Raw genomic sequence first — 25,969 nt, 5'->3', positions numbered from 1 at the left:
TTTTTTTCACTACCTACCCAGCTATGTAATTACCAGGTCTAGAGAAGTGACCTGGAAAAAAAAGCAATTTTCATGCTAGTTTATAGAACTTTCAAATTCTTTGCCTGGATGCAATTTTACATTCTCCGTCAGCTGAGCAAACAAAGTGTGATTTTCAATCTTTAGCCCAGCTACAAGAACCAGCTTCATATCTGCTTTGGAAAATGATTAATGTATGATACAAGATGGGATTACAGATAGTTCTCCTTTAGTGAGGGCAACTGGAATCAGCAATTCAGTTGGTAAGTGAAATGGTCACTAAGTGAATCCACAACTGTGCTCATGATTTTACTTCAGTTTTCCTTTGCTTTACAAATCTGTAAAGGTCCTAAATGCAAAGATTAGTCATAAAGTTATTTTCATCACACTTGTAACTGCAAACAGACACTAAATGAGACTATCCCTAAAAAGGGCTGTTTTGTACTCTCCTTTTACTCCAATTTCCATGGTGACCAGAATTATACACACTGAAACTAGCAATTAGAAGAGAGGCGGGAATGGAGCAGAACAAGGAGAAAGTGTTCTGCACTATTAGCCTTAGCCAACACACCTCAGAAAATGCGAATACCTCATCTAATGCCAGATTAAACCAGAGACTGTCATGGACTGTTGCCCAGGAATGATTTTCAGAAGAGTTCCAGGAAATATTTTGAGCAAATGTGTGCTAAGAGATCTAATCTTCAACCGTGCATTCTCATAAGAATAGAGTGGGATGACAATGGAGAATGGAGAGGGAAGGAGAGTTGGTGGTATCAACGGCCCACCCTCCATGCACCTCTAAATATCTAAAATAGCAGGCAAAGCAGATGTTTGAACAGCATTGTTTTATTTCAGCTGTTCTGTCTGATTTAATAGGAAAGGATTAAATATTTGGATTAAGAGCTGCTCTAAACACCTTAGACAACTAGTCCTCATTTAACGACCACAGTTGGGACTGGCAACTTGGTCATTCAGCAAAGCAGTTGCCAAGTAAAACCACAACCGTACTTACCATCCTACTTCAGTTTCACTTTGCTTTACAGATGTGCAAAGGTCAAAAATGCAAGGACTGGTCGCTAAGTTGCCTTTTCATCACTATGGTAACTAAGAATGGTTGCGAAACAAGGTGGTTACTAAATGAGGGCTACTTGTATAAAAACCTGTTGACAACTTTTCTCCACAAATCCTACTTTTAAATCTGCCTGCAATAATCTTTACAGGAGCATCAGTTAACTCACCTGTCTGGAACCGTGACTTCAGCACATCAGGAGGGATTCCCACAGCCCAGTTGAAGATCCCTGCCATTCCTCCAGCAAAGAGTATTCTGGGTACACTGAGATCACTGACGCTGTGGGAAGCAGGAGACAGGCAGAAAAAGGGCAAACATGAATTCATCAAAATGGCTACTAAAAAGAAATAGAAGAAAAGAAAGACTGGGTGCATCTCATTCAGACTCACAAGGGGGGGCAAAGGTTATACAATAAGCAATTCCCTCAGGTGAAGTCGGCACCTGGGCTGTACAGGTAGTCCTCGACTTACAACAGTTTGTTTAGTGACCGTTCAAAGTAACCGTGGCACAGAAAAAAGTGAGTTATGACCATTTTTCACACTTATGCAGCATCCCCATGGTCACATGATCAAAATTCGGATGCTTGGCAACTGGCATGTATTTATGACGGTTGCAGTGTCCTGGGATCAGGTGATAACCTTTTCCAAACTTCTGACAAGCAAAGTCTATGGGGAAGCCACGTTTACTTAAGAACTGTGTTACTAATTTAATAACTATAATGATTCACTTAACAACTGTGGCAAGAAACATCACAAAATGGGGCAAAACTCACTTAACAGCTGTCTTGCTTAGCAACAGAAATTTTGTCGTAAGTAGAGGAGTACCTGAATTTGCCCAGCAAAGACTACTTCTTTGCCAGGATCTCTGTAGAAAAGGTTACTGCTACAACCATTGGCACATCAAGCTTAATTTACAGTACAACTGAATTATATTGTCAGAACTGGCCAATCTAAATCAAACTGCTGGATTCAGCAAGAAGCCAGGCTGATACCTTTCAAACTGTACTGTGCTAAAAGAAGAAAATGTCCTTGTGCAATTTGTTGTTAGAATAAAAGCTTTATGTAGATTCATATAATCCCCGAGTTAAAAGCCTAATATTTGGCATGAAAGTATTGAAATATAGCTGACAGTGGTTTATTCAACAAATTATATTTAATCAAACCATGGCTTATCACAATATAGAAATCCAGTAATTCTGCCTTTGTGCTACATGCTACATACATTATGATTCATGGTAGATTATGCTAATGAATCCATTAGCCTTCCATATAAGATGCACTGACTTGATCCCGAAAAACATATTTTATAAATGCCAAATGATATTATTATTTATTTCTTAAATTTATATGCTGCCCATTTCAGTGTCAACCGGCTCAAAGCAATAATCCTTGGTTCATCTCATCAAATTATTATCATGACGCTCTTACTTCAGAATAAAACAAATTTCTTAGCTATTCTTGTGAGAAATCCAGCATTCTGCTTACCTCTGCCCCTGAGGTGTCAAAATATTTTTCAGCCATTCATAGGTCATGAAGTACATCCCACTGGCTGGAACATCTGGTCCAATAAACAGAGCCAAATTAGAAAAATGAGAGACACAACTGCAGAACTAGTCAAGAGCCCCAATTGGCAAGGACAAAAAGGATTAAAACCTGCCAGCTTTCTGTAAGCAGAATTATAATAATGGCCTAAACAATGCACTCCACTTGCTACTTGAGACCTTGATTTGATTGATAGAGAAAACAAGATTTAAAGGACAGTCTTCCCATTTATACTGTATCTACCCTATTAGGGAAGGATGGAGTGAGATGGAGAAAAAGGGCCTTCTCTGTGGTGGCTCCCTCCCTATGGAATATCATTCCCCCGCCACCCCGGAGATAAGATTGACTCTCAACCTGATACTGTCCCAGAAGGCCCTGAAGACATGGTTCTATCAGCAGGCATGGGAACCCCAAGTTGATATAGAGCCGACCATGTTCTGGTTTGTGTTTGTTGCCGCTGTAGCAGGGAAAGGTTTAGGAATTTTATACTATAGATTTTTAATGTTGTAAGCCAGGGGTCTTCAAACTTGGCCCTTTTATGACTTGTGGGCTTCAACTCCCAGAATTCCTTAGCCAGGCACAATACACACACACACAGACACACACACACACACACACATATTGTAAATAAACATTGTGATAAGATATAGAAGCACTGTTCACACCACAGAAATGTTTCTGTCATTCCCTGTCACAGATAGCTGGCTGGGATCCTCAATGTACTGACTCTCCCCTTCATCCTTGTAGCTAGTGAAAAGGAAGACTCAGTTTCTTTTGGTGGGGGTAGGGGAGAGGATGAGCAATTTTTTAAAGAAAGAAAATACAGGTAGTCCTTACTTATGACCACAACTGAGTCCAAAATTTCAGTTGCTAAGCAAGGCAGTTGTTAAATGAGTTTTGCCCCATTTTACAATCTTTTTTGCCACACTTGTTAAGCAAGTGACTGCAGCTGCTAAGTGAACCATGCAGTCATTAAGCAAATCTGGCTTCCTCCATTGACTTTGCTTGTCAGAAGCCGGTTGGGAAGTTTCTAAATGGCAGTCCCATGACCTTGGGACAGGGGTAGGCAACCTTGGCTCTTTTATGACTCATGGACTTCAACTCCCAGAATTCCTGAGCCAGCCATGCTGAGGGGAAAGGGAGAGGTTTCCAAGCGGAGTCATGCTGGCTCAGGAATTCTGGGAGTTGAAGTCCATGAGTCATAAAAGAGGCAAGGTTGCCTACCCCTGCCCTGGGACAATGCAACTGTCATAAATACATGCCAGTTGCCAAACACACAAATTTTGATCATGTGCCCATGGGATTGCAGCAACGATTGTAAGTATGAAAAATGGTCATGTGTCACTTTTTCAGTACCGTTGTAACTTCAAACGGTCACTAAATGAATGGTTTTAAATCGAGGACAATCTGTAGAACTGTGGTGGTATGGTCACAAGCAACTTCCCATGGATAGGTCTGAAGGACCCCATCTACCTACCTCCCATTTCTGTTCATTTTTTTTACCCTTCTCCCCATGTGTCTATAGTCAGTCAGAATGGCAGTAGAAAAGGGATCTTAGAAACATGGGATTGGGTGTATTTGGGGCAAAATCAAATTCCTGCAGAGTTAACCAGCTGAATGAATTCAGACCTTCAATTCAAAATCTGATTTAATTCAGCCAGCTAACTCTGCAGGGATTAGACTTGCATGATAGGCTAACCCCCGCTCTATAATTATTTTGTCAAGTGCATTATGTAATCAGGATTTTTTTAAAAAAACATTTGGAGGGCTTTTATAGTTCCATTATTTTAAGAACAATTCTCCACAACTACCTCTCATGAGTGTGAGCACTGTTCCTTTGTACACGCCTCGAATGCCAGCTTCACGATACAGCTGTTTGGCACAGTCCAAGGGGCCCGCATATTTTTTTTCACCAGAGGCTGCTTGGATCTAAATGGTTAAAGAAATAATGGCCTCATCAATTATAACATGCTATTCCTTAAATTATTCAGTCTTCCTAAATCTAAGCTACTGCTGAAATGAGTCTGCACATCTAAACTTTTCCTAAGGAAACATCCATGAGATTTAATCAGGAGTTTGTTGATTATGCACCAAAATGGTAACAATTGGAAAAAAAAATAAACCCGTAGCTGCCATCTCTCCCAGAAAGTTTTTCTAGCTGTTTAAGCACCCAGAGCAGGCTTCTAACAGCTACCCATTCAAGAAGCCCCAGTAGAAACGTTTGTGAAGAACATTATCCATAATTGTAACTGGGACTTTGTCTTTGTCATAGCGAACGGTTGTTGTGTACTGAGAGCCAGTTTGGTCTAGTGGTTAAGGCACAAGGCTAGAAAACAAGAGACAGTGAGTTCACATCCCACTTTAGCCACGAAAGTCAGCTGGGTGACCTTGGGCCAGTCACTTTCAGCCCAACTCATTTCACAGGGTTATTTGTTGTTGTGAAGAAAATAGGAGGAGGAAAATGTGTTGGATATGCTTGCTGCCTTTTTTGTCAAAATAAGGCGGGAGATAGATAGATAGATAGATAGATAGATAGATAGATAGATAGATAGATAGATAGATAGATAGAATTTGTTTTACAACTCTCCTGATCACTTTACAACCAAGACATTTGCTTAATGACAGTTACAAAAAAATGGGTCTGGTCATCTGGTGATGAGCCATTTTATGACCATCCTGAAGGTAATTGTGAGGCTTAATTACAATCATAAGTTGAGGACTACCTATTTTTTGACTTAGTATGAGCCCAGCCACAATATTCATCCAGCTATCATGTATATGCCCCGGCAAGCAGCATGCTTGGGTGAAGTTGCCTAAACTGAGAAGCTAAGGTCAGGCTGGTTTGTACTTGCGTGGGACGCTTCCCAGAAGAAGGGAGTGATCAATCACATTTATATTATTGCTAGAAAAACTGCACTGGCTTACTTCTGTGCCCCAGTTTTAGCCATCGGAGAAATCTAATATCACAACGAAACAATGCTAGGGAAACTGGAATACTGAGTTACAGGAGATAAGACATGTTCTGAAATTTGAGCATATCTCCCCCACACATAATACTTTAATCTAAATGTTTGCATATATTCTCTCTCTCTCTGTCTCTCTCTCCGTGCATGTCAAAAATTTAGAAAACCATGTTGTCAACAAGATTATGATGGTGAATATGCTCAACTATCCTAAAGGAGGATAAATAAATAATGTGGATAGGAAGATGTTGTTCAGTTGTGGATGGAGCACGGAAAGGTTCTTCTCTTACCTGTAGTAGGCATTTGATCCTTTCTCCTGGTGCCATAATTGCAGTTGTAAACACCCCCGATAACATTCCTGCTGCAAACAGCTGAGGATATCTGTACAGAGTGGACATTACATTGTGGGATATAGATTAAACATAAGAATGATAATGATAGTGATGATGACAATGACAATGATAATAATAGAAATAATAATAATAATAATAATAATAATAATAATAATAATAATAATAATAATGATGATGATGAAGAAGAAGAAGGGACCTTGGAGGTCATCTAGTCCAACCCCCTGCTCAGGCAGGAAACCCTATACCATTTCGGACAAATGGTTGTCCAATCTTTTAAAAATTTCCAGTTGTTCCACTGATTAATTGTTCTAACTGTCAGGAAATTTCTCCTTAGTTCTAGGTTGCTTCTCTCCTTGATGCACTACTCAAAATGTCACATGACATTGTGTGACGTATTGACGTATTACCAGAACCTTGAATCTCACCCGGAAGACAACTGGGAGCCAATGCAGCTCATGGAGCAGAGGTGTAACATGGGAGTATCGGGAGACTCCCAACACAACTCTTGCGGCGGCATTCTGTACCAGTTGGAGCCTCCGAGTGGTCCTCAAGGGCAGCCCCATGTAGAGAGCATTGCAGTAGTCTAAACGAGAGGTCACGAGCGCATGAGTGACCATACGCAGGGCATCCCAGTCTAGATAGGGCCGCAACTGGCGCACCAGGCGAACCTGGGCAAAGGCCCCCCTAGTCACAGTTATTATGTGGTCTTCCAAAGAAAGCTGTGAATCTAGGAGGACTCCCAAGTTGCGAGCCCTATCTACGGGGGGTAATAGCTCATTATGTGCCATGAAAAATCAATGTTCTCGGGAACATTTAATTATGCCATTTTTTCCCATTTATATCCCAAACAGATGCCTTAGAAAGAGCCAAGGAGTGTATTCAGAGGCCTAATTTCCTCCAGCTGGTTAAATTCAGCCCAAACAGACATGGGTCAAGTAAATATTATGGCTCAAGATTTTTGCCTCAAGTATCAATATGATACATCCAGGCAAATGCAGCCAACAAGGCAGAATCATTTGCAAAATAAATCTAATGTTTTCTATAAAAACAATGATTTTTTTTAAAAAAAACACCTTATGTTTTCTAAACAAAGGTAAAGCCTGGAAAGATCTATCCATTAGTGATGGATCTTTAATTAAAAGAGAATGATGTTGTTGTTTATACAATGCGCTATAGTTTATGAAACTGAGGAAAGAAAGAAGAAAATAGAATGGTTCATGTCCCATGTTAATTCATACTGCTGAATATATATGCATTCATATGCTGTGTGACTCAAGCCACAATGATTTACAAACTATCATTTATATAATCTATGAACTGTCAACTATTGTTTATTTTAGAAATAGTGGTTTGGCATTATGAATGAATCCAGCATCGTATGCCTGCCTATCTAGAAGCCATGGTGGCACAGTGGTCTGAATACAGTGTTGCAGGCTAACTCTGCCCACAGCCAGGAGTTTGATCCTGACCGACTTAAGGTTGACTCAGCCTACCATCCTTCCGAAGTTGATAAAATGAGGAGCCAGATTGTTGGGGGTAATAGGCTGACTCTGTAAACCACTTAGAAAGAACTGTAAAGCACGGTGAAGCGGTATATAAGTCTAAGTGCCATATCTATCTATCTATCTATCTATCTATCTATCTATCTATCTATCTATCTATCTATATCATCTTATCTATCTAGTTTACCTCTAGTAGACTAAAGAGGAAGAAAGACATAGATATATAAAGTGATTGGAGAGGAAGAAGCAGATGAGATATGTTTTTAAAAATAGTCCTCGAGTTACAACCATAAGCCCATCATGGTCATAACTTATGACAGTCATAAATTGGGTCATCTGTGTGACTGACTCAATTTTATGACCCTTTTTGTGGCAGTCATTAAGTGAAAGCCGCTGTCATTAAGCCAACCAATGGTTCGCTATGAGTCAGGTACTGCTGAAAATTAGAAGTAAATGCTGGTTTTCGGCAAAACCACCGTAAAATGCAGTCATGTGGCTGCAGGGTGCTGCAAACAGCCATAAATGTTAGCCAGTTGCCAAGGACCCAAAGTGCAGTCATGTCACTCTGGGGGGAGGAGCATTAGAACTTCAAATCTGAGTCATAAGTATCCCCCAGGGAGGTCCATCATAACTTCTAATAATTGCGAAGCAACTGGCCCTAAGTCAAGGAACTACCTGTATAGGAACTATAATACATTGGCAATCAGATAGGGGAACTGTCCATCTAAGATTGACAATACAAGGCCCCTCATCCTGATTTATATTCTAGAATGATGTAAGAATTTGATCCTTTATCCTAGAAATAAACCAGTGGCTAAAGGGTTGGTGTCGCCAAGAAAACTTTGGCTTCCTGGACCATGGACTGCATTTCCTACGCGACGGACTCTTGGCAAAGGACGGGCTGCACCTCACGAAAACAGGGAAAAACATACTCGGAAAAAGACTGGCCCAACTCATTAGAAGGGCTTTAAACTAAAACTGAGGGGGAAGGGTGGCCAATCATTAGAATCTCTAGAACACAAAACCAATCATAAATCCCAAGAAAACAAATCAAACAAACAGGTGGGGAGTGATGAGAAAAAAGAAAAAAATCAAACAACAATCAGGAGATCCCGGAAACATACCAACAGACAGACATCAAAGTCTTAAATGTTTATATACTAATGCTCAAAGCTTGGGGAACAAACAGGATGAACTAGAAGCAATAGTACATGAGGGAGAGTACAACATAGTTGGCATTACAGAAACCTGGTGGGATGAAACCCATGAATGGAATGGGCTGATGGATGGATACAAATTGTTCAAAAGAAACAGAACTACAAAAAGAGGAGGGAAAGGAATACTACATATCTACAGAAATGCACATGATCAAAGATAAAAGCCCTCCAGAATCTACATGGGTCAATATAAAAGGGGGGGGGAAGTGACATTGCCATAGGGGTATAGTACAGGCCACCCAACCAATCAGAAGAAATAGATGGACTCTTTGCCAACCAGTTAACAAATGTATGTAGGAAGCACACCACAGTAGTAATGGGACACTTCAACTACCCAGATATGAGCTGGGAAACAAACTCTGCAGCGAGCAGAAGATCAAACAGATTCTTAACCAATCTAGCCGATGGCTTTGTCTTCCAAAAGGTACAGGAGGGAACTAGAAGTAAAGCAGTACTGCACCTAATTCTTACTAATAGAGAAGAAGTGATGGAGGTAGTTGAAGTTGCCGGAACCTTGGGGGAAAGTCATACTGAAATTCCACGTCATACTGGAATTCAATATAATGCAAACATAAGCAATAGAAAATAATTCAACCAATGCCTTAAACTTCCAAAGAGCTGATTTTAACAAACTCAGAGAGAACTTAAGAAATATTCCATGGATCCTAAAGTGGAAAACAGCTCAAGAAGCATGGGAAACTCTGAAAAATGATATCATAAAAGCCCAGTCCAGCACAATACCACTGAAAAACAAGAAAGGCAAGAAGAAACCAGCATGGCTGCACAAAGCTCTCTGACAAACTGAATGTTGTGATTCAGGGTCAGCCTGTGGGTTTGGCAGTTGGGTCGGACGACTCAGAGGAGGACGGGGTGTGTGTTGAAGAGCTTGCTGAGGGGATTGGACAGCTTGATGAGAGCCCCCAGCAAGGCCCCTCTCATCTAGTCACGACGCAGACCCAGCTGTGTGAGCCTGACAGCGTGGATGAAGATGACCCACAGCTGGCCCTGTTCAAGGACGCCCGACGCAGGAGGCAATCAGTCAGGAGTAAACAGAGGGAGGCAATGGGGCACCTCGGAAGGAGGCACAGAGAGGCCACGCCCTGAACTGTATTTAAGGGGAATGTGTGGGAGGGCTGGTTTGCTGAAGGCAACCGCTTGGATTGTTCCTGCGTCTTAGCTCGTGTTTTATGGTTGGTGTCTTGTCTTGCTCTTGTTTTATGTGAATAAATTTGGCAGGCTTTATTCCAGCCTCTTGCCGTTTGTAAAGGGGTCGTCCCTGCTTTTGCTGCAGGGCCGGTAGCAGGCTGGTACAGAACTCTGAAAGACAAAAAGGACAAATACAAAAAATAGAAAGAGGGACACATAACTAAGGCTGATTAGCAGACAGCCAGAACATGCGAAGACAATCATGAAAGCAAAGGCTCAGAATGAACAAAGACTTGCAACAGAAATTAAGGATCATAAAAAAAGTTTCTTTAAACATATTAATAACAAGAAAAAAATCAAGGAAACTGTAGGTCCACTAAAGAGAGAAGATGGCAAGGAAGTAAAAAGTAATAGGAAGAAAGCAGAGCCGCTTAACTCATTCTTTGCATCAGTCTTCACACAAAAAGAAATTATAGCACAGCATACCAAAAAAACTACTGCAAAAGACAAACTAGAAATAAAACTTAAAATAAGCAAGAAAATGGTAAGCGAACACCTATCTGACCTTGGCGAATATAATCACCAGGACCCGACAGATTACATCCCAGAGTTCTGAAGGAGCTGGCAGATATTATCTCAGAACCATTGCACCATATCTTTCAAAAATCCTAGAGCACCAGGAAGTAACTGAGGATTGGAAAAGGGCTGATGTGGTTCCCATCTTCAAGAAAGGGGGGAAAAACAGACCCAGGAAACTACAGACCAATCACTCTAACATCAATACCTGGGAAGATCCTGGAAAAGATCATCAAAAAACAAATCTGCAAACAACTAGAAGCAACAAAGTTATAACTGGTAGCCACCACAGGTTTGTTAAAAACAGATCATGCCAAACCAATCTTATTTCATTCTTTGATAAAGTGATCAAATTAGTAGACCAGTGAAACTCTGTAGACATAGTATACTTAGATTTCAGTAAGGCATTGACAAAGTAGACTACAATCTACTGCTTGGTAATCTAGAAAAAGGTGGAATAGACAACATCACCATCAGATGGATTTGTAGCTGGCTGACAAACTGTACTCAACAAGTAGTCCTCAATGGTACTACATCCACATGAAGAGAAGTAAGCAGTGGGATACCACAAGGTTCCATCTTAGACCCAGTACTCTTCAATATCTTCATCAACGACTTAAATGAGGGAATAGAAGGGGAACCCATCAAATTTGCAGATGAAACTAAATTGCAGGAATAGCCAACACCCCAGAAGACAAGCTCAGGATTCAAAAAGATCTTGACAAACTGGAACAATGGGCCCTATCCAACAAAATGAGTTTTAACGTGGACAAAAGCAAAGTTTTACATTTAGGCAGGAATAATCAAAAATATAAGTACAGATTAGGTGAGACCTGACTCAAAAACAGTAACTGTGAAAGGAACCTTGGAGTCCTAGTGGACGATCACTTGTCTATGAGCCAGCAATGTGCAGTAGCAGCCAAAACAGCTAATACAATCCTGGCTTGCATAAACAGAGGCATAGAATCAAGATCATGCAAAGTATTAGTACCACTTTATAAAACCCTAAGGGACGCGGTGGCTCAGTGGGTTAGGACGCTGAGCTTGTCGATCAGAAGGTCGGCAGTTTGGCGGGTCGAATCCCGAGTGAGCGCCTGTTACTCGTCCCAGCTTCTGCCAACCTAGCAGTTCGAAAGCACATAAAAGTGCAAGTAGAAAAATAGGGACCACTATGGTGGGAAGGTAACAGCGTTCTGTGCACCTTTGGCGTCTATTCACACCGGCCACATGACCACAGAGACGTCCTCGGACAAGCGCTGGCTCTTCAGCTTTGAAACGGAGATGAGCACCGGCCCCTAGAGTTGGAAATGACTAGCACGCATGTGCGGGGGAACCTTTACCTTTTTTTATAAAAACCTAGTGAGACCACTTTTGGTCACCATAATACAAAAAAGATGTTGAGACCTTGGAAAAAGTTCAGAGAAGAGCAACTAAGATGATCCAAGGCATAGAAACTAAAACAGGCATGTCAAACTGCCAGCCAGCAGGCCGGATGCGTCATACTAAAACCGCGCCCACTCCATTGCCGGCAATGGGGAAAAAGTCGTGACACGTCATGCATTGCGGGTTTGACATGCCTGGACTAAAACATATGAAGAATGGCTGCAGGACTTGGGTTTGGCTAGTCTAAAGAAAAGAAGAAATAAGGGTGACATGATAGCAGTATTCCAATATTTGAGAGACTGCCACAAAGAGGAGGGGGTGAAATTATTCTCCAAAGCACCAGAGGGCAGGAGAAGAAACAATGGTTGGAAACTGACCAAAGAGAGAAACAACCTGGAATTAAGGAGAAACTTCCTAACAGTGAGGACAATTAACCAGTGGAACAGCTTGCGTTCAGAAATCGTGGACGCTCCATCACTGGAGGTTTTAAAGAAGAGACTTGTCTGAGATGGTACAGGTTTTCTTGCTTGAGTGGGGGGCTGGACTAGAAGACCTCCAAGGTCTCCTCCAGTTCTATTCTATTCTAACTGCAGTTGAGGGATTTGAGAAGTGAAGGTGGAAAGGCAGGTGTGAAAGAGGCTAAGAATCCTAGCTCAGGAAAACCTTATCTGACAGGTACATGGGGCTAAGAATGTGTTTACTGCCAGAATAGAATAATATCTTTACTGTCACTTTGAATGTACACTAATCGGCATACATTAAAATGAAATTTCATTGCAGTGTTCTCAAAAGGTCACCACCTCCAATATACACTACATAATTTAATTTAATTTAATTTAATAATATTTCTATACCGCCCTTCTCCCGAAGGACTCAGGGCGGTGAACAGGGCAAGAATAAAAATACAAATTACAAAAGTTAAAACAAGATTAAATAAATGCCCACATACTAAAATACATCTTTAAAACCTAATAAAATAACAATAACAACCCCCCCCAATCCCCTCATCAGGCCAGGCCAGCTTGTTCAAAAAAGTATGTTTTTAGCTCGCAGCGAAAGGAGCGAAGGTCGGGCGCCATCCGGAGCTCAACCGGTAGCTGATTCCATAGCTCTGGGGCGCCCACAGAGAAGGATCTCCCCCTGGGGGCCACCAGTCGACATTCTCTGACCGGTGGCACCCTGAGGAGGCCCTCTCTGTGGGAACGCACAGGGCGGAGGGAAGTCGATGCCGGCAGCAGGTGTTCCCTCAGGTACTCCGGACCCCTGCCATGTAGGGCTTTGAATACCATTACTAGTACCTTGAATCTAAGTATGACAGAAATAAATAAATACAGAATTATGCATACACCCACATATATTATATGACTGAGAGAAACAACAGAGTCTAGTTCGGATTATGTATAGATGTGCATGGCGAGAAAAACGAATCTTGCGAGTTTACCAGATGGATGGCATAGGAAAAAAAGCTATTACAGAATCGGGTAGTCCTGCTAGGAACACTACAGAAAGAGACTGTAAAGTGGGTGTGTGGGGTCTCTAACAATATAGGCAAGTACTGATTGACTATGGATACCCTGTTGAATCAAATGAAGCGATTTATAAAATTATTCAAAGCTATTTAATAAAAGTCACTTTGCTTCTTTGTTTAAATCTTAACCAAATCACCATGCTTTCCTTTGAGTTGCCCACAGAGAGCAGGATTCAGTATCAAGACAGACAGAACCTCTAGAGATCTCCAACAAGATTCAGTTTATTTTTAAACAGCAGAAAGAAAAATACGGTCACAATCGGGATTTATGTCAAATACAAATGAAAAAAGAACTTGGGACAGTGTTGCAAATCCTAATCTACGGGATTTAGGCAGTGAATCTGGCTAAATACATGTAACAGTATTTGAAAGCTTCAAAGCAATAATCTTGTAGTCTCAATGTTTTACATGCTTCTTGAATACGCTGATGAATACATGACTATGAAAACTGAAACACCATATGCTGCATCCTGCAAATATCGTTCCAGAAACTAATACAAATATGAGTGCCTTTATTTTGCAAATCCTCTACAAACAATCTACTTGAGCTGAAGGCACATCCGGAATTTGCAGATAACATGGGGAGTGCATTCATATGTCTACCATGATGTGCCTGGCAAGTTATTAAGAAATACATGGTACTATGTTGATTGGTGGATGAGTTAGCCCTCCAGACTGCTGCCTATGGTCCCTACAGGAATTTTGCCGTATTGAAAGATATTGCTACAAATCAATAAGACGGTAGAAGTTGATGCATTGCAGTAAGTCAGATCCCAATATTATGGGGGGGGGGGGAATTAAGCGAGGATAGAGAACCTGGTGGACATCCAGGGAAGTATCTGAGAACACCCCGATGCCTATGGGCAACCGCTTGCTACTCCTGAACTAGATGGGAGATAAAAAAATCAAAATTCTTTTATCTCTTTGTTTTTATAAACTTTTATAAGCTTCCTTAATCAAACTTCAACTACCCAAAAACGCCATTTAATAGAGAACAGCATGCCTTCTACAATCATATTCATTCAGAATTAAGTCCTACTAATTTTACCAGTCCCTTTTTAATTGTCTAAAAATTACAGCCAGGTAACCAGGACTCTACATGCTTGCGTGGAAGTACCTCTTAAAAGAAATCTTAATATTTAAGTACCGTAAGTATGCAAGGAAGTGTAGACAAAGCAGAATGGATTTTTGTAAAATCTGGTAATTCCTTATGACCTAGATGTTGATGAGAGAGAACTGAAAACGTGCTGGGCAGATGGCTAATGTAGTGAGGATGAGTGATGTACATCACAAAGGTGGGACTTACAGAATAGTTATCATGCCATAGAGATGAAATTTATATATAGGTGGTCCTTGCTTAACGACCATTCCTTCAGCAACTGCCCAAACCTACAATGGTGCTGAATGGGATCTAACACTACTCGCCTATGACCACCTCACCATGGCCAACTGGCCGCGGCCAATTACCCATGGGACAATTCAACACTGTATTAATTGTTTCATTTGGTTATTTTTATTATTAGTGACTACGTTTTCATCAAAATCAGTGTAACTCTTGTGTATCTGGATTGGCTTTCTTTATTTTATTATATGGTACAATTGAAATTAATTTAACTTTTGTTATTTGTTAAATTGTCCCACGGCGAGTTGTCTCACAGCTAGTTGTCCCACGGCGAGATGGCCAGAGAGAGTTGGTTGTGGCAAATTGTCTCATTCTGTGCTGAATGAATGGGTGTCATACTTATAATGGTCACAGCATTCCCCACAGTCATGTGATCACCATTTGCAACCTTCTTTACTTAAATGGACTCCAGAAGATGGTAGAGGACAGGAAGGCCTGGAGGAATGTTGTCCATGGGGTCGCGATGGGTCGGACACGACTTCGCAGCTAACAACAAATTACATTTTCTACAAGCAAATTTAATGAAGAAACTGGCAGAAAGAATAAATGCGACCACATAATACCATGTTTCCCTGAAAATAAGACCGGATTTTTTTTTGGTCTCCAAAAAAGGCACCAGGTCTTATTTTCGGGGTAGGCCTTACCTCACCTCCGGCACCAACAGCCCCACCCAGCCGGTCCACTTCTTCTGGGGCCAAAATTCTGCAGCTGCAGTCAGGCCTGCATTTTGCAGTCAGGCCTTTCCAAAAGGCCTAAGCAGCCAAGTACTGAGGTATGGATTCAATCCATAGCTTGGTGCTTGGCTGTTGAGGTCTTGCAGAACTGAGCTATAGATTGAATCCGTAGCTCGGTTCTTGGCTGCACAGGCCTTCTGGAAAGTCCTGTGACTGAGAAATACAGGCCTGGCTGCAGAAGAGGCCTCAGAAGAAGTGGGCCAGCAAGGAGAGGCCTGGCTGCAAGGTAAGTGGGTGCTGGCCAGTGGGGAAGCTCCAGCCCATACACACCTAGTTTGATTTTTAGGTGTGTGCCTCGCTCCAAAACTAGGGATTTTTGAGGTAAGGCTTATATTAGGCCCACCCCCCAAAATCAAGATAGGGTTTATTTTGGGGGAAACACGGTATCCTTACTAAATGACCTACGGTGATTTGCTTAATGACAGCAACTGGAAGTGCAAGAACTTCCATTGCTAAGCAGCATGATTAAGTGATGTCGCATTTAGGACCATGTTGCTTAGCGACAGAAATTCCTACTCCAATTAATGTCGTTACATGAAGACTTCCCGTACTCTGAATCACTATGAAGAGAAAGTGTTACAAGCCTTTTAGGATGTACACATACTGAAGTAAAAACCTCCTGAATGGCCATCTGTTTTGCCTGGGAAGAGAACTACACAGAAACAACCCACATAATGTCTGTTTATAGCTAGTGTAATCAGTCCCACGTTTTGAGGAACTTTAAAATTTGCCAGATTTATTATATTTTTTATTAAAAAAACTCTATTTATAACCAAGAAAAATAAAACTTCATTTTGGCTGCAATGATGGAATGAGTATTTTTTTTAAAAAAAAATAAGAGCAGATTGGAAAACCTCAAGAGTGCATCCCTGAAATAGTCTGAACAATTTCATTACTCACGTCAAGATATCATCTGGGGTCTTCTGTTGCAGCTTTTTGCCCAAGCCAAATCCAAAGAAGCACACAGCAAACATGGGAGTTACTCCAACAATGGGGGCTGCCATCCCCTTATACAAGCCACGGAAACCCTGTAAGAAATAGTAGGTCAGTATATTATTTATTTCTTAAATGTAGATGGTTGCTCATCTCAACCACAAAGAATAAAACAGAATTTCTGTATGATTCATATACTGTAAAGAGAAGCCGAGAAACCAACCTATACAACATCAAGGATTACCGTATATACTTGAGTATAAGCCGAATTTTTCAGCCCACTTTTCGGGCTGAAAAAATCCACTTTGGCTTATACTCCAGTGAACAAAAAAAAAGAACTGTCCCTTCGTTCGGAACAGGCTGCTGAGAGAAGGGAGCGGCAGAGCCTTGCAGAGCTGGCGGCAGTCCAGCGTTGTTTCTCCCCCTCGTGCGTGCGTGTGTGTCAGACCCACGGGAATGGCTGGTAGGGAAGCGGCATTCCGGCATTCCCCCCCTTCCTGTGTGTCGAGCCCACGAGGCTTGACACACAGAGAAACGCAAATGCCGGACTGCCGCCACCTTTACTAGCCATTCCTGCGGCAGAGGCTTGCAGGGCTGGCAGAGGTGGCGGCAGTCCAGCGTTGTTTCTCCCCCTCGTGCGTGTGTGTGTGTGTGTGTCAGACCCGCAGGAATGGCTAGTAAAGGTGGCGGCAGTCCGGCATTTGTGTTTCTCTGTGTGTCAAGCCCCGTGGGCCCGACACACAGGAGGGGGGGAACGCCGCTTCCTTACCAGCCATTCCCGCGGGTCTGACACATGCACGCATGCATGAGGGGGGGAAACGCCGGACTGCCGCCACCTCTACCAGCCGTTCCCGCAGGTCTCACACACACACACACACACACACACACACACACGAGGAGGGAAACAACGCTTGACTGCCGCCTCCCTAGCAGACCTTCCCTGCGGGATGTGGTGCCAGGAAGCCTGGCAGCCTGATGAGCGGACCCTGCGAACCGCGGCCGAGCCAGCTCCGGGATGCTGCCAGAGTCAACGAGCGGCTCGTCGTGGCACAGAATATAGATATGTTGCTAAGAAGGGGCCAAGCTTATACTTATACTCGGCTTATACTCGAATCAATAACTTTTTTCAGTTTTTTGGGGTAAAATTAGGGGTCTCGGCTTATACTCGAGTCGGCTTATACTCAAGTATATACGGTACTTGAGGTTTCTGCCCAGTTCAAAGGGATCTCAATTGTCCAATCATACAGACATCTTTTTCCAAGATTCCACTTACAGAGTTGGTAAGGCCGGTAATCCAGTTCAGGTACTGCAACACGTGGGATTGCCTCTAAAAGCATTGAGAAACTGCAGGTGGTATGAAATACAACAGCCTCCGAGCTAACTGGCATTAGGTGTCATGAACATACTCCTCCTACGTTGCAGAACCTGTGTTAGTTGCTAAGCTGGATGTAGTTTAAAGTTTTGTTTTTAACGTACAAACCTTTACATAGCCTGATGCCAGATATCTGCAAGGCTGCCTTCTTCAACCCAAACCCCTCCATCTCATACAAACAACTCAGAAAAAACTGTTACTCCTCTCCCATTACTTAGTGATTAGAAGAACCAAGATGAGAAGGAAGAGGCTTCTTTATCACAGCCCCGATACTCTGTAACTGCTCACTAATACAGTTCAGTCTAGTGTCCTTTAGAGAAACAGAACTCTTCTGGAGGATTGTTTCAGCTTGTGAAGATGGTAGGTTAGGAATTGTCCAGATGTTCCAACTGAAATACAGGTAGTCCTCGACTTACAACAGTTCATTTAGTGACTGTTCGATGTTATATCAGCATTGAAAAAAATAACAGACTGTTTTTCATATTTACGATTATTATAGCATTTCCATGGACACGTGATCAAAATTCAGACACTTAGCAACTGACTCATATTTATGACCGTTGCTGTGGCCCAAGGTCATGTGATCACCTTTTGCCACCTTCTGACAAGCAAAGACAATAGGGAAAACAAGTTCACTTAACAATTGCAGTGATTCATTGAACAGCTGTGGCAAGAAAAGTCATAAAATGGGGCAAAACTCACTTAACAAAAGTTTCGCCTAGCAACAAAAATTTGGGGCTCCATTTTTGTCCCAAGTTGAGGACTGCCTGTCTTTTTAATTTTTATGACCATTTTTATTATTACTATTTTATTATATGACAGATGCTTTTGTAAACCACTGACAATCATGACTGTGGTGGTTTAAAAGATCAAGATGCGTGAACCCAAGGCATACTGTGGCTTGGACTTGTAAGAATAAATCATGATTTATTAAGAACAAAGAACTCTTACCTTTTAAATATGTATGCCTAAAAACTGGACAGCTTCCTTCCGTCTCACCATTAGTTAGTTTTTCTCATTGAAAAAAAGATCAAGCTTATACTCCAAGAATGTATAAGTGTCAAGTATCATTCCCACACAAATTCATTCCAATAATATACATTAAAAATATGACATGTCTGGTAGGCACTGCAAGTGAGGTGGCAAAATACCTCTTTCACAAGAGTCTTTCTGAAACAGTCAAAGGTCCCAGCATAAAGAAGAGCCTGTCCTGGCAAAGGTTTCGGCTGAGTTTGTAGTCTGACCTACAAAATATAAGGAACACAGAAGGAATACGAAAGATGCGTTTGTGTTTACTTACTCCATTTATTAGGAGACAGGTTTCAAGTGAAAATATCCATCCGCATCTGATTTAATCACCCATTCCTCTTCTTTTTCAAGGAACTCAGAAAACACTCTCATAATAATACAAACTATTGGTCTGTCCATCTCAGTATATCCAACAATGGCAGCAGCAGCTTCAAAAAGGTTGGGTAAGTATGTTTTGTGGGGATTTCCCCCCACTTTATCTGGAGATAGAGAATTGAACCCAAGACCTTTGAAATATACTCCACCACTGGCAGATCTGCCCTTCCCAATTCTACCAGTTACTTTTTAATGAAAGGGGAAACAGACACAGTGCATCTAAGAAGCAGATGAACAGTTGTTATCAGTTGGCATTCAGATCAATCAGATCTCCAGATCTAAAAAGTAAATAGCGGGATTTTTCTACTAGGATTAGTACAAATACAAAGCCTAAATACAGGTAGTTCTCAACTTACAACCCTTCATTTAGTGACCATTCAAAGTTACAACGGCACTGAAAAAAGTGACTTATAACCATTTTTCACACTTATGGCCATTGCAGCATCCATCCCCATGGTCACATGATCAAAATTCAGACACTTGGCAACTGACTCATATTCATGATGGCCAGTGTCCCGGCGTCATGTGATCACCTTTTGTGACTTTCCAACAAGCAAAGTCAATGGGGAAGCTAGATTCATTTAACAACCCTATTACTAACTAATCAACTCTAGTGATTCACTTAACAACTGTTAAAAGTGTCCTAAAAGTCATAAAATGGGGCAAAACTCACTTAACAACAGAAATGTTGGGCTTAATTGTGGCTGTAAATCAAGGACTACCTTTATGATATCTCCTGAAACACAAAAGAAATAGAAAACATAGAATGCTACCGTAGTAGCTTTGCTTCTAGATGAAGAAGCATGGACAGTCATAAGCTTGGCATTCTAGCCTTGGGCTCCAGCACTTGGGGTCTCTGTTGGATTTGTTTGGGGGTCCCTGTCGGATCTGTTTGGGAGGGGGTACATGTGTTATCTGGAGACACTGTAAGTTCTTGGTTCTCTTTTATAATTTTATTATATTTTCTTTTTTGTTTGGTTTTATATACCCCACCCAGAGTCAGTTTGGAGTTGAGCAGTGCCAAGGTTGAATAAATGAATTAAATGAACAAAACAGTTTCCATGGGGGACATAACCAATTAGAAATTAATGACCTACCATAACATTCTCTGAATTCTTACTCCTATCAACCCGTTTTTTTGTTGTTGTTGCTATTGTTTTGGTGCCTTCAAATCAATCTTGATTTCTGATTAATAAATTGATGAGTCCCTGCAGTTTTCTTAGCAGCATATTCAGTAGTGATTTTGGTGCCAAAGAAGATATCCACAAGCTCATCACCTATCCCCCAACAAAATGGTAACTTCCACCTATAAATCTTTGCCTTTGTATTTACAGAATATATTTTCAAGTATCCTTTATTTTACCCATTTTTAAATACAAGCATGACAATAAGGACAGTACTGGAAGATATCTGAAGACTAAATCTTTGCAAAGATGCACGTGAAAACATCAGTGTTGGCAGTGTACTTATCTCCAGTTTTTTATCATTTAAATCTGATACACAAATAAAGCTGTATATTGAATAGTTATATCATTTTAAGATCCAATCTTTTTGTAACTGTATAAATAATAAAAAGATTTGTTAAGTAGTAGTTCCTAACAGCCCATGGTCCGGTACAGAGGTTGGGGACTGTGACTGACATATGGAAAAGAATCAGTTGATATGTGTTAATTTGGAATAGCAGAGCATCTAGGAATGCCACATTTCTCTGCTTTTATTTCTGCTTTTTTTAAAAAAACAAAATCACCTTTTACCTTTTTACTTAGTTTAGGCTTCACTTTTGTATTCTGGCAAATGTTCAAGGATGTTTTTTCCCCCCTTTATTTAATCCTGTCTGATTCTCAGAGCCTGCCTCGACAAGTCCCTGCAGTTTTCTTTGCAAGGTTTTTAGAATTAGTTTGCTGCTGCCTGTTTCTTAGAGCTGAGAGAAAGTGATTGGCCCAAGACCACTCAACTGGCTTCATGCCCAAGGTGAGAATAGAACTCAAATCTCCTGGTTTTCAGTTGATGCTTTAATCTGTACACTAAACTGGCTCTCTCAAGGATTACAACATAAAAAAATAAATAATCAACAGAAGACAATCTCTTGCATGCCAGAAGGCAAAAGGGCGTCTCCTCTTATCAACTGAGCAAGTCTCTAAGCACAAAGGTGGTCCCTTAGATAGCAGGACCTAGTTGTCTGAGGCTTTAAAAGTCAACTGCAACATCTCCAATTATGCCCTGCAAAGTATTGTGCCCAACAATGGTTTCTGACCTAGAGACTCTGTTGTGTGCGTTATGCCAGCAATTGAATGGGCATGCCCATCATGAGACTAAAATGGGCTAGCTACTCTATAGCTTAGTGCATTTGTGATCACAGCCAAAGTAGTTTGGTTCTGATTCATCGTATTTGTCCAATCCAAGCAATTAGGCTTGTTCAACAAACTATAGTTCACTGTTCCATAGGTTAGTCTGTTGCATGTACTTAGGATTATGAAGAAGAGTAATGATCCAAGCGTCCAGAGCCAATGTGCTAAATAAAGTTTAAACTTAGATTGGAAAAATATTCTCAGCTACAGAAGCTCAGAGTGCCTTTGGACTATCACCAAAACATACACCCTTCCACCAACCACACAAGGTTGTTGCTGTAGAAAAAAAAATTACAGAATGAAATGCTACTGTATACATATATCTTGAGATCTTGTAGGAAAGGTGGGTTACAAATCTGACATGCGAATAAACATATTTTTAAAACTCTGCTCTTTCACATGTTTAAACTGGTGTCAAGTCTGTCCCTGCTCAGGAGTTCTGAGGCTCCTTCCACAAAGAGCATTCTGGGAATGGTAGTTCATCGACCCTTGTTTTAAACGTATGCCTCGCCTTTCCATTCGCGCAGTGTCTACCGGGGGTTGTAGTCCTTTCCCCCCCTCACCTTGATCGTATCCAGTGGGTGTCCCACGAAGACCAAGCAGACGCCTCCGAAGCCACCCGCGAAGAAGTTTTTTACCGGGCTAATAGGTGCCTGAGGGGACTTAGGCTGTTCCGCCATAGCTGCTTCGGAAGCTAGACCGCTCAACAAAACTCTCCCAGTTTCTTGCTTCGCCTCTCCAAGCAACCTTTACCCTGCTTTTCCCTCCCCAACCAGGCGGAAAAAAGGAGAGCCTCCGAAATGCCTAGAGAGGCTGCTATTGTTCCTGCTTCCGCCACCCGCGATTTATGCCTTTCGTGGAAAGAGTTGTTATATTAGCAAGTTATTCCGTAACAAGCTGCTGGTGTTTTTTTTTTGCAGTTTCTATTGTTCCGTTTTAAATATATGTATTGACTAGGAATAGGAATAGGAATAGAATAAAATAACAGAGTTGGAAGGGACCTTGGAGGTCATCAAGTCCAACCCCTTGAGGCAGGAAACCGTATACCTTTTCAGACAAATGGTTGTCCAGTCTCTTCTTAAAAATTTCCAGTGTTGGAGCATTCACAACTTCTGGAGGCAGGTTGTTCCACTGGTTAATTGTTCTGTCAGGAAATTTCTTCTTAGTTCTAGGTTGCTCCTCTCCTTGGTTTCCATCCATTGCTTCTTGTCCTGCCTTCAAGTGCAAGTAAATTCTAACCATGATGCTAGAACTCCATATTAATTTAGTAATATGGACAATAATTACCATATTTGGCCTTTTGGTGAAGATCAAATATGACATTTTTCAAAACTCTTTGTTTTGCAAACAATAATAACAAAACCCAGGAAGTACTAGATGGCTGGGTTCATAACATTGACTGGATAGGAGGATGAAACCAAAGCTAAGAAGTTTCTTGATTATCTCTGGCATGATGAGCAGAGTAGTCTTTCCCCCATGATTAATGTTTAGGATACTACTGTATGTGCACACAGTCACAACATTCAGTTTATCTGCTAATCCATTTTTCCCTCCTTGTTCAAGTTCTGATCTGCCCTTTTTTCTAAAGGCAAATAGTGGGAACACTGGTAATTTGAAGAGGTTAAAAGGGCACTCGGGTGAGAAGCTAAGCCAAAATATGTAATATACCAGCTCTCTTTGCATAGTATAAATGACAAAGCCCCTTCGGTTGAGTCAGCTTTCTGCACCAAGAACTTGTAAGAATTGGATTTTTATGAACTGGCCATTTTTACATTCCTCCTAGTCAGAATAAAGAGAGAGAGGCTCCCACATATTTCTAAATATATGCCCCATATATTTAGTCAGCAGAGCAAATTAAAAAGAGTAAACATGGGATCAGTGTTGGGGCAACTGAGTCCTGCACCTCTGTGGGTAGGCTTAGCAGAAAGATATTCCCCATTTTACTATATATGGTATAGGAAGGGACCCTTGCTAGTTTGGGGGCTGTAAATGGGATGGTGGACTGATGTACTTTCAGACTTCCAAGATTCTGCTGATGTACAGTAGACCCTACAAAAAAGTGGAGCTAGTTCCGCTGGGTATGCTTCCTGACTGGTCTTGACTACCTTTACGAGGCTGACATATAGCCACAGAGAGGGAAAATTTGGAATTGTAGCAGAGAAAAGATTCATAAAAACCTCCTTTTTGCAGTGACTTTATAGCACATCCTTTTAGTCTCAGTAGAAATAAATATTGGTTAATCCCCAAGATAGTTTGTAAGATACAACCATTAGGTTAATCTTCAAAACTGGGGTTAAATTTAACCTTTATGGGATTAATAGGCTGGATGTATGACATGCTAAAAGGGACACGGTTAAGATGCTGAGCTTGTCGATCAGAAGGTCGGCAGTTTGGCGAATCAAATCCCGAGTGCCGCATAACAGAGTGAGCGCCTGTTACTCGTCCCAGCTTCTGCCAACCTAACAGTTCGAAAGCACGCAAAAATGCAAGTAGAAAAATAGGGACCACTACGGTGGGAAGGTAACAGTGTTCCATGCGCCTTTGGCATCTAGTCATGCCGGCCACATGACCATGGAGACGTCCTCGGACAAGCGCTGGCTCTTTGGCTTTGAAACGGAGATGAGCATCGGCCCCTAGAGTTGGAAACGCAGATGTGTCATCAGCAGTCAAGGCCTATTTTAGGGCTTGTTCATTTAAAACACATGCTGAAGTTAGATCTCTTAGGTCTCTTTGTTGCTAACTAGTGGGCATTCAGACATTTATTTATTTATTTATTTATTTATTTATTTATTTATGGGATTTATATCCCGCCCTATCTCCCGAAGGACTCAGGGCGGCTAACAACAAAACATATAATAAGTACAGAAATTAAGATAAAAATTAAATTTAAAATCATCTGTGCAATAAATTTAAATTAAAAACTAAAAATAAATTAAAAGTTGTAAATATAATTAAAATGCCTGTCAGTCCAGGTCAGCCTGGTGGAATAGGAGTGTTTTGAGGCCGTGGCGAAAGGATTGGAGATTTTGGGCCATCCGAAGCTCAGGGGGGAGCTGATTCCATAGGACTGGCGCTCCCACAGAGAAGGCCCTCCCCCTGGGGGTCGCCAGCCGACATTGCCTAGCTGACGGTACCCTGAGGATGCCTTCTCTGTGTGAGCATACTGGGCGATGGGAATTCGTTCCTGGCAGCAGATGGTCCTGCAAGTATCCCGGGCCTAAGCCATGTAGGGCTTTAAAGATAAGTACCAGCATCTTAAATCTCACCTGGAGGGCAACCGGTAGCCAATGCAGCTCACGCAGGAGGGGTGTAATATGGGAGTATCGGGGTGCTCCCATCACTACCCGTGCAGCTGCACTCTGCACCAGCTGAAGCCTCCGGGTGGTCTTCAAGGGCAGTCCCATGTAGAGAGCATTACAGTAGTCAATACGGGAGGTAACGAGTGCGTGGGTGACTGTACGTAGGGCATCTCGGTCCAGAAAGGGGCACAATTGGTATATTAGGCGAATCTGGGCATATGCCCCCCTAGCCACGACTCCAATATGATCTTCAAAACTGAGTCGTGAATCTAGGAGGACGCCCAGATTGCGTGCTCTATCAATGGGAGGTAACATCTCTCCTCCTATAGCCAAAGATGGAATCTCTGTACTGTACTCAAATAATAGAAACCTGTGGTGGTTAGTAGCAAATGAAAATTGGTTTGTGTATGCTTATAGTCTTTTTGTCTTTCCTTGAGAAATTCCACTAAAGTCATTTCCTGCCTTGCTTCCAAAGCCAAATCTATCTTACAAGTTTTTTTTCCCTATTGCAATGATGCCTATCACAAAAAATTTGAGTGTGGGCAAGACCCATCTGCTTCCTCTAGTTTTGGCAGATTCCAGCAACTGTTGCTCCAAGCAGCAGATATTGTTTTATTATACAATCTGGAGGGATGTCCCTTCAGACAGACAATGGTTTCCTTCCAAGCACTGAATTGAGATACTTACAATTGATGATTCATTTTGTAAATTGTGTAGGACTTCCTTTGTCTAAATGGAGGGGTTTAGTCATAGTGAGGACAAATGAGGATTAAATCACACGGCAAATATGTAAAGAGTGAATGGACCAAGAGAAAGGGCAAACCAAAAAGAGGTGCATATTTTAAAGAACGAAAGGCAATGTATGAAGTGGTGTATGAAGGAGGCAAATATAATTTGGAAAGCTAGAAAGTTGTAGAGATGTATAGTGAATGGTGTTGACATAAACTAGTTTTACTAATATGCCCATGCTTGCAATTTGCTTGGCTTGGCTATTTTTTTCCCCACACTACAAAATATTGCCTACTAGTAAACTGAATAAGCTGATGGCTAATTATGCATGCAAGAGGTACTGGTGAAAAACTTCCCTTGAAATTTCTGTCTTTTGGGTTTCAGTTATTCTCTAAATGTCAAGGTAAAATCACCTTTGTAGAGGGCGAAGGACCGTGCTTCAGAGAATGCAT

General features: G+C 41.5%; 1 protein-coding gene across 3 annotated transcripts in view; it reads right to left on the bottom strand.

Annotated features, from left to right (window-relative positions):
• Window positions 1-22,259, bottom strand: part of SLC25A20 (solute carrier family 25 member 20) — a 32,745-nt gene extending 10,486 nt beyond the window's left edge. For all 3 annotated transcript variants that reach the window (XR_014491686.1, XR_014491687.1, XM_083356077.1), the window contains exons 1-7: window positions 22,053-22,259; window positions 18,889-18,981; window positions 16,333-16,460; window positions 5,882-5,972; window positions 4,440-4,557; window positions 2,572-2,644; window positions 1,257-1,366 (exon numbers count right to left, since the gene is read on the bottom strand). Coding sequence is in view for 1 of the 3 variants with exons in the window: in XM_083356077.1 (XP_083212203.1) it covers window positions 1,257-1,366; window positions 2,572-2,644; window positions 4,440-4,557; window positions 5,882-5,972; window positions 16,333-16,460; window positions 18,889-18,981; window positions 22,053-22,169 (730 nt within the window). In the remaining 2 variants the exon portion in view is untranslated. The remainder of the gene's footprint in view (window positions 1-1,256; window positions 1,367-2,571; window positions 2,645-4,439; window positions 4,558-5,881; window positions 5,973-16,332; window positions 16,461-18,888; window positions 18,982-22,052) is intronic.
• Window positions 22,260-25,969: the final 3,710 nt, after the last annotated feature.

The sequence above is a fragment of the Vipera ursinii genome (genome assembly GCF_947247035.1).
Source record: "Vipera ursinii genome assembly, chromosome: 2".
Taxonomy (NCBI): Eukaryota; Metazoa; Chordata; class Lepidosauria; order Squamata; family Viperidae; genus Vipera; species Vipera ursinii.
This window is presented reverse-complemented; position numbering and strand designations above follow the sequence as displayed.